This window comes from Centroberyx gerrardi, chromosome 21 (genome assembly GCF_048128805.1).
Source record: "Centroberyx gerrardi isolate f3 chromosome 21, fCenGer3.hap1.cur.20231027, whole genome shotgun sequence".
NCBI classification, from domain to species: domain Eukaryota; kingdom Metazoa; phylum Chordata; class Actinopteri; order Beryciformes; family Berycidae; genus Centroberyx; species Centroberyx gerrardi.
The window spans coordinates 10,398,383-10,418,849 of record NC_136017.1 but is presented as its reverse complement, the minus strand read 5'-3'; the positions used below and the strand labels follow the sequence as shown (position 1 = coordinate 10,418,849).

Sequence of the window (20,467 nt, the reverse complement as noted above, 5' to 3'; positions counted from 1 at the left end):
CTGTTTTAGGCTGGATTTTCCTTTTAACATTTGTGAAAATTCTCTGACATTCCCTTTATAATGACATGAGGTCTTTCATCCAGTCCAATTTATTCACCACCACTCATGGCATACACAATTTCCCATTGATGATCATGATGTGGCCTCATCGCCATGCTGATACTTCATAAAAAAAACCCATAATATCTTGTTTTTGGATAAACAGACAACATCATTACCTTAATTTGCTTGGTTGGTGCAGCTTCCTCAATTGTTTTTTCATACTGCTCCTTCAAAGCCTGAGTGGAAACCTTTGGTAGGTCTTCTCCTCCGACGAGCATAACTGAATTAGACACAAGAAGAAGACTGCCTCATTAAGTCATTCCCAGTGAGGGAGCTCAGGGGGATTGGAAAGAGAAATAAATCATTTCATTAAAAACCTGAGTAGTTTTCATTTTCTGAAACCATGCAGCGGTGATTGCCCAATTTCCACTTTCCAATATTTTACCTTCCTGCCTTTGCTCTGATTAGATTTGCTGCTATGCACTGAATAGAAAATCATCTGCACTCCAACTCATTTTCACAGCTCATTCCTTATTCAGCCATAGAGGGAACAATCATTAATATACAGGACACAAGCAGTACTGTGATAAAAAGTGCAAATTACAATATAAAAGGCATGAGCAGAATAATGTCATTCTCAACCTGTTTCATTGTAATGGTTTCCATAACTGGCGGCCACATTGTTATGCTGGACTCTTTGATCGTGGGTCACCTGTGAAAAGATGGCAGCAAACCGTTAGTATAAAGGCAATAGCACTGCTGCCTCCAATTAATTTAATCAGTGAGAAGTAAAGGGGTTAGAGTGAGGTTAATGTCCTGTACCCTGCCCCACCTTGTCATGTAAACTACAGTATAAGGCAGATTTCACAGACTTGATTTGACTCTTTTTAAGGTTATAGATGCAATAAAAAGAATATACACTGGACACACCTGATTGAATGTTTTTCATTATCTTAAAGCCATTTTGATCTAAAGGCTTATGCATAAATGCTTGAAATGTGTTTCTTAGACAAATATAAATAGTGAAGTTGATGCCTATGTATGAATTTCTTTCCAAAGCCTTTGCCTTTCCATCAAGGCAAAGGGCGGCTACTTTAAAGAATCTAGAACAGAAGATAGTTTTGATTTGTTTAACATTTTTTTTGGTCACTGCATAATTCCATTTGTGTTATTTCACAGTTCTGATGTCTTTACTATTATTCTAAAATGTGAAGAATAGTAAAAATAAAGAAAAATGTGTGTGTCCAAAATTTTGACTGGTAGTGTACATAGTGTATAAAAGGCACCACAAATTGCTGCAAAAGCCAAAGAATCCAGACTCTGTCACAGTTTATTTTTAGCAGCCTTTCAGCAGTAACACTCTACCCTACAGTTGGTGATAAATGGTGGGTGTAATATGTTGGTACCTCTTGTTGATCGTGAAAGAGGGTGGTGGTGGGGACGACCTCTCTGGTGCTGCTCCTCACCGTCACCTCTGAGGAGCTGGACACCTCCTGTCACACACAGAAAACAACAATGTAGACACACTGAATCCCTCCTCACTCTCACCATGTACAGGCACACATTCACCCAGGCATTCACTCACACACAGCCATACACACACACCATGATTTTATCACCTTATGACTGCAAGCTGTATGTAGCAGCAGGAGCGTAAGTAATTTTTATACTCTGAGGAAGCTTAATAAAATCTTTCTGTGACAAATAACAAATGTTTTTCCATTACGGAGCTTCTCCAGAGAGAACAACTAAGTTTAAATTCCGCTAAAGGAGGAGCGCAGTGGTGGCAAGAAACGGCAATAGATTACAAAAACTGTAAAAAACGGCATCAGCCATTTCCTCCAGTGAGATTCATGCAATTTGAACGAGATGAAAGAGAAATATGGAATTTCTGGTTGTATCCTCTACCGCTGACATGAAAGATACATGGTGGGAGAGCTCTGCACTTCTGCAACCACTTACAGCAGAGTAATATCTTTCCCAATGTACAACCGGCTTTAAAACAGCGCTCACATATTACACCTGTGAAGAAGAGATGAGTAGAAAGTGGTTTGCTGCTGCAGCATGGAAGCAATAACTCGATCAAACAGACTCGGGCGTCTCCCCTCCCAAACCCCCTATGTAAAATTTAGTATTCAGCAAGGTCCTCGTGCGCTCAATGAATCCATTCTGCTTCCCGCTTGAATGAGCAGATGGGAAGAATGCATGGAGGGGCAGAATTGACCTTACTTCACTGAGATCCGGTGAGAGCCCACAGCCCCATCGCAGGCTGCTAACTCATTCTGGCATTTTCCTCACGCACTGCATGACAGTGCCAGATAGATGAGTAAAGTTCAAGGTGCCCTCTTTGGTCTGACCTCCTGCAAGAACCCCGCTGAGTCAAAGCCACGCCAGCCACAGTTTTTTCAATAAAGAGCCACAGCGGCATGTAAATCATTCAGTGGCTGTCATATATTTCCCAATTTACATACAGCTCAGGAACAGACAGGGCAATGCCACTCTTTTTTCCTGTTCCTATGGGAAGAAGAAAAAGTGGCCTTTTGCCTAGTTTCTCCCTGTCATCTTTCCCATCTTTCCCAATTCACGGAGAAGCTGCATACTTAAAGACCCCATGAAACGGCATCTTTACTTTCTTGATTTGAAACAGGATGTTGGGGCGGGACACAATGCAGTGAGGGATACAAATTGAATATGGGTCAAGGAGAGAAAGGCAATTTTATTTGATGGGAGGGGTGCGGAGGGGCGAGACTGTTGAAAAATCAGATGGTTTTATTGGTTAGAAATTTATGTTTACGCCTCCTAGTGCAGCATGAGGTCACCATAAAAGATACTCTGTTAAACCAGGAAGTAAAAGTAATGGGAGTTCATTTCATGGGGACTTTAATGCCTGATGACATCACATGCTTGAGCCTTGAGCCTTTCTGTACTTCTGGCTTCATGAGAAAGTTGTTCATGTTCACAAATAGAAGGTAAGACTAACAAACGGGAATTCGTATACTGGGAATAGCGGGAATTCAGGAAAAAGGAACGTGTATGGCTGACATACACATATACATAAACTACAAGGAGATTACATTACCTGGACTGATCTCTGCTGGAAATGCACCTGGGTGACAGAAGCCTGGGAGGAGGAGGAGGAGGCGGCAAACTCCTGGTTCTCAAACTGTCTCTTTACACTGGCCAGGCCACCTGGCAGCGAACAGGCCTCCGACTCATCCATTATCTATCAGCAAGAGCAAGAACAAAAATCACACCCGGAAACCCATGCATTATACATAGTTTGAATACACTGTACAGTTTGTGTAGGATGTAGGAGATTGGATTTGACCCAACATGAACCGATCTCTATTCCCATCATTGTTCTTTCAGCATATTTCAAATCATCCGCTAATGCGTTTCGCAGCATCAGCAGTGCTGGGTTTTCTTCAACACACAGCATGATTGCTGTGATATTAAAAGCTCATCTGCTTGCTTTGATTAACATCAGAGGTGAAGGGTTTCCTCTGGGATCCTCTAGAGGGGGTAAAGAGCAGTAGGCAAGATCATTTAGGTCCCACCTCCAATGAGTCCAGGTTAGTGACAGATTCAGTGCTTGCAATGTGTGGCGGTCTTTGGACAAGTCACTTCTTTGTCATCAACAAAACAAATAGAAATAAGTGAATAGCAGCAGCCACCACCAGTGTATGTTTTTGGTAGAAATTTCTGAAACGGCAAAGATGGCAAGTTTGATGTCATTACTTTTTTCATATCTATCCCACAGTGGAAAGTCAAACATCAATATTTAGTTCTTGCAGATTATTCAATTTAAAGGAACACACAGTTTTTTCACATGTTTTTTTGCTAATCATTATTGAGCTATGAAAGGAGTCCAAAAAATTGGAAAACACAAAAGCATAGTTGCTTTGCAAAAGGCAAATGGACAGAGTCTAAATCTAATCAGTATGGAAACTGCCGTCCAGACCCTACGGGATCTGGATAAAAACACACAGACTATTTTGATACAATAAGCTCCTTTCAGGATTGTCAATTATTTCCCTAATAAAACATTTATACGTGCGTTTCTGCATATAGCTTCTGGGAAAGAATACAATATAAATGAGCGTTGCCCTGCTTGTTGCTAGTGTGTGTGTGTGTGTGTGTGTGTGTGTGTGTTTTTCTTCACAATTAATTCAAGTTAATTCACAGGAGTTTATGTGGGTGACATGTCACACCACAGATCACTCTGTTATCAATAATTTATTATTTGAAGGTACAATAGACTCATTGATATGACATGAGTATTGGATTAAATTAACATTAAAATTAAAATTTTAATTAACATTAAAATTAAATAAAGGTTTAATAATAATAATAATAATAAACATCTATCATCAGATAATGTTATCTATCATTTAGCATGACTGTCATACAAACACATTACATGCTCAGCTAAGCACACACCCACAGGAGCAGTGTGGGGGCATCATGAACATTTATTGTATTTTGTTATATATATACAGTATATTATTTCTGTTGTGTGCCTTTAGTTTTCACACTTTCTAAACTTTTTGTTTCTTCCCTTCTTATCAGTGTGTGAGTTCTTAAGATTCTTTTAGGATTTTTGAACCCATACACTTGAGAGAAACCTCCTTCTGTATGTCACAGGACTTTTTCTTAGATCTCTCCCTTGCTCTTCTATCACTTTAAATCATGTAAACAATAAAAAAAATAAAATAAATCATCTTCTCCTTGCAGTTATGGACAGAGGAAGTAGCGCTGTGTGACAGACTGTTACGACAGGAGCCGTTATCTTTACACAGTTGTGTGGACACACTGACAACAGCTGTAAAAGGTAAAGAGGAGAAACAAAAATTCCCATGCAGATTCCGTCTTGTTGCCCCTCTCCCTCTACCCCCAACACACACACACACTCACACACACACACAGTCGGCTGTCAGTGGCCGCCACATGAGGCACGACACCGAGGATCAGCTGAGGTCGAGGAGGTGGTGGCGCTGTCGAGTCAGCCGTAGTCTCAATTACGAAGGAAAACCTGAAGTGTAGTGTAAGGAGATAATTTCTAAAGCGGATAGCGGTTCTGACTGGAGGAGTCCCCTCCGACGCTGCTGTAAAACACCCTGGAAACACACACACACCGCGACCGCTTAATTGTTCATATAAATATTCATGCGCTGACCGAAAATCAGCACTCATGCCACTTAGCAAACCACTTTGTTTAGCTACTGTTCAGCAAACATATTCCTTGGTGGACGATTTAGCTGTTGGTTTTATTTAATTATCGTCGATTAAAAATAAAAGATTTATTGAACTTTTGCGCTTGTTGTTTAAGACAATGGTGTTTTGTAGAAGCTGATTTTACAACAGCAAACAGCACTTTGCATTATGCTAACAACACCGCTCATCTGCTTTAATATTCTCAAGCGTCTTATTACTACAATAAATGCAAACCTCTGACCAGGTAATAGTTAATGTAAATATTAATGCACTAATTGACAATCACCACTCATACCTGGAGCTAGAGCAATATTGCTTGGGGGAAGAATAACATCATTATTATTATTTAATTAATATTGAATATTTGAGTTTATTTCCATTCGATTTTTGATTCTATATATTTTTTATTATCTTTGAGTTCGCTTCCGTCACTTGATAGAATGGCCTCTAGCTGTTTTAAAGTCAGTGTAAAGCGCAGCCTCTTGTGGCTCGTTGCATGAGTATGAAGCTGGGTTGCCTCATCCATGTCGGAAGACTCCGGGAGGTGGCAGGTTCGCCCACTGTGAACCCGCTGCAGTGTTGTCTGATGACTGACATGGGTGGCGAGGAGGCCACAGAGATGCTGGTAGACTGCTGATCAAGTATCACCTCACGGTACAATAGATTCAAGGACTGGACATAAGGCTGGGGTTAAAAGAATATCTGCTGCTATCTAACATTCAGCATTTAAAAGTAGTTCTTACGGACGAGCCTAAAGCCTAGAGCTATGACCATCAAGGCATCATCAATGTTAAGTGTTTAGATGTCAGGCACAACATTAAGAGGCATAGCTGTGCGCCATTTTGCATCCCTCTATCACACAAAACAGATAAGAGTAACATTTGCGTGCTTGTAACAGATAGTCCTATTAAGCTGTAATCTAGTAGTAGGCCATAATTTACAGGCAAAGAACAAGAATGTTCCAGTTCACAGGGCTTTATTTTACAAATTGAGCCGACTTACTGTAATGGCCTTGGCTGAATACATGCTCACACGTTGAATTATTGGTGCATAAGTGCATGAAGGCTTTTCAAAGCTGCTGTTGCTTTTTTTTTGGTCCTTGGTAATGACTAATGACTAAGGGGTATTCATAAATGTTTTTGTTTTTTAATGAAAAGATAAATAATGTTTGAGGACATGGCTTTGTGCGGGCTGCGTGGGTTCATCTGTGTTTGCTGCAAAACATTTTGTCCAGAGGTCCGGTTAAAAATCACACTGATGTGATGGTGTTGTGTGCCGCGACTTTCTAACCGTGCGTGTGTGTGTGTGCGTGTGTGTGTGTGGCTATCCACGCCCGTGTGTTGCTATGTGTCCGAGTCCATTTATGTGTTTGTCTGCCGTCTCTGCGGCTGCCTGCATATCCTCAGCGGCGGCTCTGGTTACATCCTTGTGGAAGTATCGTCTTACCGCGGCGGAGGAGGAACTGTTGGTTTCCTTCTTGGACACGGCAGCCTGATACATGGCCCGCCGCTCTTTCACCGACACCGACTCGAGCTCCTGGTCCTCGGCGCTGGGGGCCCCGTTCCCCTGGCTCACCCCTTCCTCAGGACGTCCTGACCTGGGTCCACTTGGGCTGCCTGCAGCTACACACACACACACAAGGAATTTAACTTCTGCACTGCAAAACTGACCAACTTGCTAAATATCCAGACTTATCAAGCTCATTTTAGGATTTTTTTTTGTGAAATCATATTACTGCACTGGCAGATAATTTTCATAAGTTTCAAAGTATTTGACTTTTTTGTAACTTGTTTTAGGACATTTACTTGGTAAAAATGAAATTATCTTGTAGAAAGTTTCTTGTTTCAGGATTTTCTTGATTGTTTTATGATGATTTCTTGAAAGAAGTCATATTGGCATGTGTCAAGAGAAATTTATTAAAACCAGTAAGATTATCTGCCAGTGCAGTGAGATAATTTGACTACAAATAATGGTAACACTTTACAATAAGGGTACATTAATTAAGGGTTAGTTAACGCTTAATAAGCATTAACTAACCCTTAATTAACAGTTAATTAATGTGTCTGGTAATCTTTTACTAATGGTGTTCATGTTAACTAAGGTATTAATTTATGCATTATTTAATAGTCATCTTTATAAACTATTAAATAATGTATAAATTAATACCGTAGTTAACATGAACACCATTCGTAAATTACACATTAGTTAACTGTTAATTAAGGGTTAGTTAATGCTTATTAAGCATTAACTAACCCTTAACTTAGTGTACCCTTATTGTAAAGTGTTACCCAAATAATCATAAAAAAAAAGCTTGATAGGTCTGGAAACAAGATAAAATCACTTGACAGCTTTCCATTTTTTGCATTGTAAGACATGAATGCCCTCTACTGATGCATGCATCCTTAGATCATTTCTTCCTGCAAGCCTAACACACGTGGAACAGTAATTTGCATGTAATTGTTAGATGATAAATGTGTGTTAGATACAGTATGATTAATGTTAAAAGTTCCACACGTGCCTCTCAAGAGCCCTGCTGATATTTGCCACCTTCTCATTATTCTTTTGGCGGGTCAATGAGGACTAAGACACAGCTTGCCATTTAGTAATTGGACTTATGGGACATTTTTATAAACGCAATGAGGTATGAGATTTTCCTGTCATTATTACTTCAACAGGTTGGGGCGTCCATTTCAACCACAGTCAATGCAATAGATTTTCATTTAGTTGCTTCAGAGGGAACATTACCCTCGCTACAATATTACGCAATCATGGTTGCTTTAATTATACGGGTGACAGATTTACACCATGTAACTGAAGATAGGAAATAAGCAGATGTAATAGAAGTGGAGTCTTGATGTCTGAAGTTTTATGGCAAACTATTTTTTTATCAATACCGCATTCCTTCTTCTGACCATAAATGCCATGAAAAGACCGAAAGCCCCATCCAGAGCTCAATACGCACCTCTGTAAAGTTCTAGATAGATAGATATTTAAACCAAGATGTGGCCAGAGGCGGACGGAGGCCATCCTTAACGAATGTTGACGTGAAGCCGAAGTGGAACGCTCATCAATCAGCGCGCAGCACTTTATGATTCTTCATATTGCTCGGCACATCCCCACGGATAGCCAATTACAGCCAAGCATTGATTTTACATTTGACTTTTCTGTGCTACAAAGCATCATTAAGCAACTGAGAAGGCTGCGTTACGGCTCGGCGTACACCCACACTGGACCTTTTAGCCCGTAGCATGTTCTCTCTCTCTGGGTAACAGCGCCGCTGGATGAAAGGAGCCCCTAAATAGAAATTATTTTCTTTCATTAGATACTCACCTCGTAACCTTTTGACATTTTCAAATCCGCCTCCTAGTTGTGTTTTTGCACCAGGTGCTTACACATTTCTTCATGCAGCAGCATAACTTTGAGTTCATTATCGGTGCTACTTCAGAATTGATTGATGATTACTTGAAAATGAATTTCCTCGGCTGCTTCTGAACTGCGTATGGGTCTAATGAAGGTCCCTTTGCTGCCATAGTACTACAGAGGTTAGTAATAGCTTCGGTGCTTGGTATAGTACATGCCGTTCATGCCCCGCTGTGCAGAGCAAGCTATCTTAACGCCTTCCTCAGCCCGCTTATAGAACACCTATGAATACAGCAGCTTGATTTAGCCAATTCCTGGAATCCATAGATTGATCATCACAACGAACCACCCAAAGACCTGCCGGTTTGATCTCGCTCTAAGCAGCATCCGCTAGGTAAAACCGCATGATTTCTCACATGAGTCAGGAATCCGATGTAATTCAGACGCCATGTGACAAAACCATGCCCCCCCTCCCCCCCCACATCCCACCAATTTTAGCTTTCTGCTACGTCCGGCATGTTAGTGTAACCAATAACCCGGCAGGGAGAAGAAATAGACAAGAGTATGAGGGGGATGACCGAGACAGCAACGTCTGAAAATAAACGGGGGTTTTTTACCCGCTACATCCTATAAATATGGGTCAGACACTCGACACCTGAGGCCGCGCCGTAACCCGACGCCCGTTTGAAGACCGAAACACAAGGATAATGCCCTCATTTATCACCGGGGATAAGAGTTCGCGTCACGGTCTGGGGTTAGACAGACGAAGGGTTCTGATGCCAGAGAGCGGCGACAACAACGGCTTGGATATCTCCGGCCTCCGAGAAGGTATGCCGTCTGCAAAGCTCCCATAGCATGGAGGTGAGGTAACACACAGGCTCCGAGGGGGGGGGGGGGGGGTGCTGGCTCCTGAAAAAAACAGAAACCCTTTCCTTTTTATAAACTGGCTCTGTCTGCAGAGTCATGTTCCCCGGTAATAGGGAGAGATATGGAGTGGATGAGTGTGTGTGTGAGAGAGAGAGAGAGAGAGAGGGAGAGAAGGACAAAAATAAAGAGATGGAGAGAAAACAAGGTCAGACTCGAGATTCAAGGACTTCTAATGAGATCGCGCATTTCAGAGATTTGAAAGTCCTTCCCTCCGTCTCCCTCACGCTGGCACCGACTAACACTTAATTAGCGCTGGCACCAGCGGATGTTTAATTAGCATTATTAATGGATCTCGACCATGATGCCTTATTGCCTAAGATGCCCCTCTCTAATGAGGGCCTAGTCTCTGTTTACACTGTGATATCAAGGGGGGAAAAAAGTGTGACGGCCTTCTCCATGGACCAGCGCTTCGCCTGTATCATTTCCTTTGCCGTTTGATGGAGAACACCTTGGACTGCTCGCATGTTTACCACCACTCCAGGGTGAAGATTGGTGACTATTAGTATTATTCTTTTTCTTTTCCAGAGGGGTATTAACTCCTAATCTCTTCACAGCAGTGGTGGTTTCAGCTGGCACTAGTGATAGGAAGGGGAGGGGAGGGGAGGGAGGGGAGGGAGGGCCGGGAAAAGTCGGCGGGGGAGAGCCACGCTGCCGGTATGCACGACTCAGCGGCTATATTGAGCCGAGCCGAGGGCCGCTGACCTCCCTGTCACTACCGCCTCGCCGCTGCCTGCGCTTAAGTGATCAGTGGTGAAGCTGCCGCGCCGCCGGCCGGCCGGAGACGGCGAGGTGGAGGGTGGCGCGGGGAGAGAGAGAGAGAGAGAGGGAAAGAGACAATATGTGAGTGGGTGTTAGAAAGAGAGAGAGAGAGAGAAAGAGACAGAGAGAGACAGCGTTTCAGCGGCAGGGCTTTGCAGCTCCGAGTGAAATCGGCTCATAGATCTGTGTCAAGCAGAGGCCGTCCCCTAATCACAGAGGTGTCTCCCCTCTCCCTGCCCTCCCTCCACAATAGAAACCAAAATCAACCCAATTTCCTGTTCACTACTTTCTGACCCGAGCTTTTGGCTGGCGAAGTCTGACAGGAGAGCCAAAAAAAGAGCAACACTAATTGAAATGTCAGCCGCGGAGGGCGATTTGTTCCTTACCGACGAAGGCAAAACAGGCACAATAATTGAGCTGTCAAATCTATCAAAAGAAGTTCTTTACACGGAAACTGGATTGCCCTCAAGTGCTTCCTTATGCTAGGCTAAGCACTTTGTCTTCAATTTGCTATGCTTTCAGAATATTCCGGATCAGATAGCTGCCGGTTATGTCTGGTCGGAGGAAGCAGGAAGAACGCATGCATGTTTTATGACAATCCACAAATCCTAATGGAATCACGGGAAACATACCGCAATACCATATCTCATTCTTTAAGAAGCCACAGCGCCCGACATTGCAACACAATTTAAATAACCCCGCTTCATCTTATTTCTGATTTTACGCCAAAGATATCTCGAGACTGCTGAGCCTGGGTGCATCACACCAATTCACTATCAACCAAAAATGACGTCTACCATTTTCAATCTGTCTCCCTCCGCTTGTTGCTTGTGTAGATCATCGCTCGCAGAAAGCTGTACTGACGAGCGGGGCTTACGTCAGTAGTTACACATCAAGAGTCAACCTTGAAATGCTGATAATCCACATGCGTTGCTCACCTTTTTTTTTTTTTTTAACTGTGTAGGTCGCTCTTTACTTCACAATAGAATCCAACAGAATAGAAAGGGCCTTGGGTCTCCAGTAAAGGAAAGCGGGGGGGCTTGGTCACCCAGCCTTAACCCAGCACAGCAAGCCAATCCTGGGCAGAGAGACAGTGAGGCTTGGAGACCAGCTCCAGCAGTGCGCTCCACAGCTCAGTGGGGCCCAGGCATCCAGTGACAGCTGATTTTATTTTAGAAGAAAAAAATAGGATGGAGTTGGAGGGGGGGTGGGGAGGGGGGCGGGGGGGTAGATGTGGGTTGGCTTTTTTTAGACGAGGTACCCAACATGCCCTTAACGTTAAGTCACGGTGATCTTATGGACACACACGTCCCATATATCTCCCGTGTACTTGGAAAACATGCATGTGGTACAGCCTTCATTTACAGGGAGAAGGGCAAGGAGACATTGGGATACGAGATACCTGGATGTTTGACATGGTAAACATCATGGCATTTAATAGCACAACATGGTGAAGATAGCTTCATATACATTTCAGAGGGCTCATATGCACAAAGTGGCTAAGAGTAGGGGGGGGGGGGGGGGGGGGGGATGTGAAAACTTTGAGTCTGGATTAGTAATACTGCTTCTTATAGATACCAACAGGCTGTCCGTATACATTTAACGTAAAAATCTAAATCACCAGTGAATGGGCCTGTTCGCATTACAAGATGAATTACTACAGTTTTACAGTGTGTTGACAGCAGAGACAGACAAACATGGGGAAGTTGACGTGGCTGACACTGGTTCATGGCGTGTTAACAACAATAGAAAATAGATAAGACTCACAGGCGGTCTAACAATAGGTGGTTTGGATGGGAACCTACATGCAGAATTTACCCCACTAGTCCTGCCTCTCTGCATGCAGCTATGGACCTATGGATTCATGGGCTTAGTATCACATATAGTCAGGGTGTAATCTTGCTTTTTAAACCATAATAACATCAGATGGGAAAAGCGGCTCTGACCACTGCTCCTAGATCAGCACTTCTACTCGGAGGTGCTTTATCTCACTGATAGCCTTGGTCAGAAACTCAGATGTCCAACACCTTAAAACCTTTCACTTTGTGCTGTGTAGGTGTGAGATACTTGGATATTCGCTCGGTGCTTCAGATGCATCTCTTAAGTCGAGTGGAATATGTGTGAGTTGCAAAAAACGGCGCACAGCTGTGAATCTTTTCAACGAGGTGAATGAATGAATAAAGAATTAGGACAAAATACATGAAGGGCATCATTCATGCTAGCAGGGATTGCTTCTCCCGTTCTGGGTGAACTGTAGCTTTTTCTCAGACTATACTGTATGCCCTACGCCTGCCAGATATAGCTGTTGAAATGGACAGGAGGGCGGTAAGGTCAACGCAAAGAAGGAGTTCACTCATTACAGTTCCTGCAGTGCGAGGCCCAAGAGGACTGAGGTGGAAACCACCAATAATCAAGACTCAGAAGCCACTCAGGCGGGAGACATATTCGGTGGAAGGTGAGTAATCATATTGGTATCATTGTTTTCTTTCTTTGTTCATCTCTTTCTCTCTCTCTCTCTCTCTCTCTCTCTCTCTCTCTCACAGGAACCAGCCCTACATCGCCCTGCAGCAATGGCAAATCTCCTCCTTTAAACCAGCGACCTCTTGCTCAGTGTGAGTGTCCGATCAAAGCCGGCTCTCCAGCGGTCTTCCACTCTCTGTGTTTCAGCCTGCGCCCATCCTGACACGACATCAGAGGTGAGGCACTCTCCGGCTTACACAACCCTCCGGGAATCATCTATGTCCAGTCACTCCATCTTATGAGTTGTGATCATTACTGTTTACCGACCCCCAGTAGCGAAGACACTGGGTGCGCGCCTGCCTGCTCGCCCCGTGAGTTGGCCTCGGCTGCGCATCGACTAGAGAAAAGCCTGGTTATCAGGCCTGTGGAGAGGCTGCACTCGGCTGATAATCCCGCTGAAATTGCACATGGATTTCCTGTTCCTAAAGTGGAAAATAAACACACTCCTGTAGAATACCTAATGATGGGCTGAGAAGTCCACACTAGCTTTTAAACTGAAATAAATTTCACAACATAAAGGGGCAATGAGTAGGATTTTTACTGTCCCATAACACAAAATGGCCATAATATATCTTTGGGGTCTTGATAGATTTGTTAATCACTGCCAGTGCCTCAAGGGAGCGACTGGTGTTACAAGGCATTTTGTTCTCAAGCCAAAAAAGCAAAGCAGTATTATTATTACAGTATTTTGCATGGTGATATATTACCTCTTCGCTAGACGTTTTCGTTGGATCTCTGCTCTAATTAGCTGGCTTATTCCTCTCTATCATAAAAATCTGACTTTATTATTTGTGTCAATTACAGGCCACCGTAAACGGTGCCAGAGATCTGTCAAGTCAAGCTTATCTACATAGCCCTTAATCACAGTTACAGTCTTAAAGGGCTTCACAATGCCAGCAATTTGAAACAATAAATAAAACAACACTCCCGAACCTTAGGCCTTAGGAAAAACTCTCACAAAAACCTCATTAGGGGGAAAAAAATTGAAGAAACCTTGGGGATTGCTTGACAGAGAGAGGGATCCCACTTCCAGGACGGTCAGGTGTGCAATTGGTGCAAAGAGTGGGCAAACAAAGATGAACTGTTATAACAAAATGAACATAACTGTATAACAAAATGAACATTAAAGAAATACACACAATAAGTAGAATAAGAATTCTTGGGTGAACGTCTGGATCTGGCATCGACGCCAACTTGGTCATCGGCATTGAGCAATTCCTTGGACACCGATAGAGGTCGTTAAAATCCTACTTTTATCGACTAGTTACTTGATTTATAAATACATGGCAAATAAAAAGAAAAATCAACTTTTCCCAATGTGGAAATACAATGTTCCTGTAGGGATGGAGATAGCAGTTTGGGATCCATGGGATTTTATTTGTCCCGTTTTATCTGAAACGTTTCTAATAATGAGGAAAGTGTATCTACCAGAGTCAAGGTGAAACCAAAGATATCAATAGCATAATCAAGAAAAGAGGTGCTACGCTCTTCCAGAGTGAGAACCATGTTTGTTCAGCAAGGTTAAAAAACATTATGTTGAGCTGTCAAAGGATTTCAGGGGACAAGTCATGTAGTTTCTTTTTTTTTTTTTGCACATTGAACCTGTCAGCAGACATTTTGACTCACCCAGGAGAGCGTAAGCCATGGGCCAGCCACACATCAATACCAATACAATCAAGCCTGTTTCGATTTCCAACGCATGTCAATAATGTCTTCAAGGGTAATCAAACTTAAAACTGACAGGAAAAAAGCTTTGTTTTTCCTCAAGGTAATACTAAGACATCAAAGACATCATCAGTTGTTAGGCAAACCTGGGAAGAGATTATTTAAACCTACAGACATTTGGTAAATCTTGCCCAAATGGCCAGCATTTGCACATTCTGAACTATTTCGGTGGCACTAATGGCTTGAAAAAAAATCAAATAATATTTCAGTCCATGTCTGTCATGCCCCAAAAACAATAAAAAATGTCGGCAATCGCCAAGATAAAAATAAAAGTCCTGTTGAAAACCATACAAATATAAACCCAGCAGTAGTGTCATGGCCCTGATTCCAGTGCGATACGTGAGAAAGCAAGTAAACAAGGTTGCCTATTTAGAAAGAGCAGAAGCATGGAGATTTGGAGGTGAGCTTTCCATCTGTTTAAAGCGCCGTTAGTCAGCCGCGGTGCTTTATTTAAACATTGTGGCTTCAGGGGGGGAAAGAGCCCCTATACTCCCCTTGCTCCCGCTGTCAGTCATTTGACCCGGCAAATCAGGCAGTGTTGTCATTGACGCACCGCTGACAACTTGTCAGCCAAGACAAAAGCAATCGCTCCAGCAGGACAGCGGGAACGCAGAGGAGAGTCAACAACCTCCAATTTTAGACACGACGGAGATTTAGAGACACACGGGCCAAACCCTGGCTGATCCCAGGTACAGATGGAAAGGCTCTGTATGCGTGTGTGTGAGTGTGTGTGTGTGTGTGTGCATGCTTGTGCGCCTTGCGAGTGTGTATGTGTGTGTTTGAAGTTAACACCTCTATACCACTTTGAGGCAGTTGCCTGTCAACACATCCATCACTTTAGATTCTCACTATCAACTATTACCACCCCCACAACACCTCTCTCTCTCTCACTCTCTGTCTCTCCCTCTCTCACACATCCACACCCACTCAAAACTATCACACACACACACACACACTCCCAAGATCAGCGTACACCTCAGAGGCCGTGGCTGTGTGTATGTCTTGCTCCCTTTTTGCTTTGTTATTCTCTGAGCCTCGCAGCAGAATAATGAGCTGAACCTCTCACTGTACGCTCTATCTGTGTGTACACTGCTATCAGTGGCAGTGGAAAACAAACTGGAGCTAGCCACAGCAGCGTTGCTATCACAGTAATGGAAGCGCAGTATCTCGCAAGCCCGCCGTTTCCCATTAAAAAAGAGAACCTGCCAGATCCGTGGGGGCAGCCTTATCTGGCTATGAGCGATCTGGTTTTCAAAAGCCAAATGTTTATCCCATATACCAAACGGGACACCACATCACATTCATGCATCCCGCACCGCTTGACAGACTAGTGTAACGATGGTGCAATCATAGAGCTAAGGCCCCGCTGTCAGACGCCATAACGCCTCAGACTTTATATCAAAGCCCCCTGAAAATGAACTTTGGAAAGTCTGTTTTGAAATAAACTCCCTCTGACAAAATGAAAAGCAGAAGAAAAATGGTGAGAAAATGAAGACTTACGGAGACCGGCGTCCTGAAGCGAGGCCATGTTCTGCGCCGGCGAGGGGTCACTGCTCTGGTCGACCTGAGCGGGACTGGACGCTGCTCTTTTGGACGGGGGCGTGTGGACAGCTCTCACTTCCTGGTCAGAGAGAGAGAGAGAGAGAGAAAAAGAGAGAGAGAGAGAGAGAGAGAGAGAGAGAGCGCTATCAGAGGAAACACCTGTGCTTTCTCAAAGGGGAGGTGGAAAGGTGACTTTATGGGTCATCATAACCAGCTGGCTTTGCCCAAAACCCCTGTACACACCCTTACACACACACACACACACACACACACACACACACACACTGGCAGAGGTAATGGAGGATGCAGATGCTAACACACATGACACAAACATGAAAAACGAGACAGTGTTTGCTGACATTGAAGCTGTGAATTCCAGCGGAACATTGTTCTGCTAGATGGAATGTGTGTGACGTCTGAACAGCACACACAACACGTATGCACACACACACACACACACACACACACACACACATATGCACGCACAAACGCCGCACACATCTGTCAGGGCAAACACAGACGACCTTGAGCGCAACGTGCAAAATAGGCATTGAGTGGAAAGTTAGAGCAAACAGAGCACTTGGCTGAATTTTAATAGGCGCGCTCTCGCTGTAACCAAAGGCGTTTTCACAGGCTTCCGCTGATAAAACGGCACAACATTGGTAAATGGCGTGTCCTTGGTGCATACAGTCTTGTTTTTCCCCTGGAAGCATTTTGTCAAAACTTTAGAAGTCAGCCAAAGCAACACACCTATTCAGTTGCAAATCATCCCTGCGGGGGAACAAACACACCTGTGTCTGTGTCTGTGTTTGTGTGTGTGTGTGTGTGTGTGTGTGTGTGTGTGTGGGGGGACGTGTTCTCCACAGTATTTGCAAATCAAATATATTCCCCATAGCGTTCTTGCGACGGCTTCTTGCAGGGCGTCAGCGCAGAGAGTGACAACAAACACACAATGACTCCACACATGACTGAACCACCTGGCAACCTGGCCGCACACACACACACACGCACACACACACACGCGCGTACACACACACCTGTGTCTCTCTCCCTTTCTTTCTCTCTCTCCTTCTCTCTGCTGGAGGTGTCAACCGTAATTTCATAAAAAAAACGGCAAAGAACAAAACACTGTCGCCAAAAATCCCATTTAACAAATCCCTGAAATACATGCATGGTCATTTGCATACTTTTGAACAGTATTACACACACATACACACACACACACTTCATCTTTCCATTTTCTCCCTCCCACCTTCAGCAGTGGGAGCAGCTGATAAATGTTTTCAGACGTGCACTCACACACACACACACACACACACACACACCAGAGACATGAAGACACTATGACAAAATATGGCTGTAAACACAATCTCTCTCTGAGCGCCCATCTTCCTTCCTGTCAGGGGGCCCCAGTCTCTCTCTCTCTCTCTCTCTCTCTCCTTCTCTCTCCCTCTCTCTGTCTGTCTGTCCCTGTCGCTCTCTCTCTTGCTGAAGTAGCACTCACATTGAATGAAGCTCAAATCGGTGAGCAGCGAGGAGCAAAACACACGGTCCAAACCGGCTGCTAACGGCGGCTCCCCAGCGCTCTGTATTTGACTGCTGTTATTAAATAACGCTCTCAGAACATTTTGTCTACAATGGCGTGTTACTTTGCTCAGGGGATGATTAAAAGTGCACGGGCAGCAGGGATGTTTATTAGGTGTGTGTGTGTGTGTGTGAGTGTGTGTGTGTGTGTGTGTGGGGTACAATGTTTGTGCAGTGCTACAGCAGTAGTAGATCAGTGGGTGTCAGTGACTGAGAGGCATTAAAAGGATTCAAACATATCCCTCTTTGGTTGTCTGACAGCGACTTGTTTACACTTCACTTAAGGCCAATGTGTGTCATAAATTATGAATTTAATACATTCTAATACAGTAATAGTTTAGTCTGCTGTGCGTGTTTTATAGAGGCTTTGCAGTTGCGTCACAAATCTCCGAGCAGCCACAGCTGGCGCCATCATGCAGGTCCAGTTGGCTGCCTGCAAGTAATGCCCATAGTAAATATGTAACAACCAGGCAGGGAAAGAGAGATACCTGAAAAATACTGCTGTGGTGTGAGTGTAGGTCAGTTCAGTAATGTTGTAAGTAAAAGTGAATATTCTGATATGGTAGATTTGTTTCAAATGTAGGTTACTGTGACACAGTAAACTGTCTTGTCTTTAGCCCTGGTCTAAAACACTCTGACAAGAGTCAGTTCAATTAACCTGAAAAACTGTTGCTTTTGGCTTTGTTAGCTAGCTAACTAGCCAGTAGGCTAATTCAGCAAAGGAACAGATGTTAATCTTAAAATGCGACTACTAGCCACTACTAACACTAGCTTCTATGTAGAGATGGGACAATATGCTTATCTCACGATACGATTCGATACGCGAAACGTGGTTCACCATTCAATACAACCACGATACGATGTAATAAATGAAAATTCAATGACAACAAAGTCTAACTGCAGAATTATGTTTATTTTGGAGACACAAATCTCAATAATATAATTTGGATGTAGAGCTTGTGAAATTGTGATGGTCAAGCCGTCTCATTTGTGATTACTACAGCAGAATAAAATTTTGCTAATATCACGATTCATTTTTCTGCCCCATGATATGTATTGTCACATTTTTGCTTTGCGATATATTGAATTCCGATACATCGTCCCATCCCTACTTCTTTGTCTTCTACTTGTGTTTCTGTGTTAGATAGTGTGCACAACAGGACAGTCATAACCAGATACCTGTTAGCTAAAATCAGTCAGATGTATCAGAAATGAAATGATCAGTTCCCAGGTAAAACCAGCATATAAATGAACCATGTCTATTTAATTCCTTTGAGGTGGCCAAGCCATACGTTTCAACAGTAAGTGGGTCAACAAGCGAGAATAGATAGGCGTCAGTGTGTGGAATTAATTGATTCAGGACTTGAATGGCAGAAGGTACGTACTTCACACTGTAGTCTATCAAAGGAGGCTGACATACTGGGTCTGAGCACAAGAGAAAGATGTGTTGAATTTTTAAAGCTGTTAAAGGGAAACAGTATTTATGTGAAGAACTCTTCCAAATGTGCATCATGTTGGAAAAAAATCAATACCTACTGTAAATCATTCACTGTCTCTGAGATAAAGAGACTCCAGTTTGTAAAAATGTTATAGTTTTGTCAATCAAGCACGTACATTACCTGCTATCCAATGAAAAGAACTAGTTTCATTTTGTGGATTTCTAACCTGAGAGGTCATCAAAGAAACACTACTGCCAATGTATTGAAGAATGTATGGGCCCACTAAAATGTTAACTTGAACTTCTGCACCCAAGGAAGCTGTAGCAGTACGTTTCTGACAGAGAATATGTGTCCGTAGTGAAGGAGTCTCTCTTGTTTCTGTTCCTGTTAATTTAATTTAATTTTGATAATAACAATTGCATCCCCCCTTTCACCCACCTCCTTCTTTTCTCTAACATACAAGCCAGGTCTCATAGACATAGCTTAACAGCACAAGTGAGAGTTACATCACATGTAACATCAACAGCTTCAGGATGTTGCTGGAATTAATTTGCATTTACTTGCATCTTGAGAGGGAATCTTGACCACATGCTGTGCGGCAAGAGGTGCTCGGTGTAACAGGTTGTGATGTGATGCCTTTCTCCTTGAATACAAAACAGATATATGTGAAAAACAGACACTCAAACACTTCTCATAAATGGACCACTCCTTGTCCAAGTCCACCATTTGTTCTACTGCGCACCACTGCAGACCAAATTTCAAAATAAGAGTCATATGCTGATCAATCAAACCCACAAAACACAATAAATAGCATTGTATGATAAAGCATTGTGGCTTGTATATTAGGATTTGCTAGTTTGATCCGTGTATCTTATGCAGTACATGGAAAACGCTGCTGACACAGTAGAGCAAACGGTGGACTTGGATAAGGAGTGCGTTGAAATCTGACTTTTGAGTGTCTATTTTTCACATATATCTGTTTTCTATATACTCAAGGCCGTACTATATGGTCAAGATTTCCTCCAAGATTTTGCACTGGTTGTGTTCAAGACACAAGTAAATGCAAACTGATTGAGCTGATTTGCATCTTGAGGACATCCTTGTAGTGGCAAATGTTTTTACAACAATAACGTTTGCTCTTAATTCAGGTCAGTTATCTGTGTATTCTGCTCCTGCGGGAACTGAGCAAAGAAGGAACTCAGCTTAAGCAATTGAACAGCTATGAGGTGTGAAAGGCGCGATGCGAAGCGCAGTTAGCGCTCACACAATTGCACACAGACAGGCGGGCGGGCCGACAGACAGATGGGGCATTAACCGTTCTCAAATCACTGTCAAGCATGGCTTACTGCTGTTAC

At 43.2% G+C, this 20,467-nt stretch overlaps 1 protein-coding gene across 1 annotated transcript in view; it reads right to left on the bottom strand.

Annotated features, from left to right (window-relative positions):
* xirp2a (xin actin binding repeat containing 2a) overlaps positions 1 to 20,467 on the bottom strand; it is a 44,721-nt gene that overhangs the window by 10,996 nt on the left and 13,258 nt on the right. Inside the window, exons 2-8 of the mRNA XM_078291140.1 lie at positions 18,332 to 18,339; positions 16,048 to 16,168; positions 6,703 to 6,878; positions 3,122 to 3,265; positions 1,449 to 1,535; positions 685 to 754; positions 219 to 322 (exon numbers count right to left, since the gene is read on the bottom strand). Of these exons, the coding sequence (XP_078147266.1) occupies positions 219 to 322; positions 685 to 754; positions 1,449 to 1,535; positions 3,122 to 3,265; positions 6,703 to 6,878; positions 16,048 to 16,168; positions 18,332 to 18,339 (710 nt within the window). The remainder of the gene's footprint in view (positions 1 to 218; positions 323 to 684; positions 755 to 1,448; positions 1,536 to 3,121; positions 3,266 to 6,702; positions 6,879 to 16,047; positions 16,169 to 18,331; positions 18,340 to 20,467) is intronic.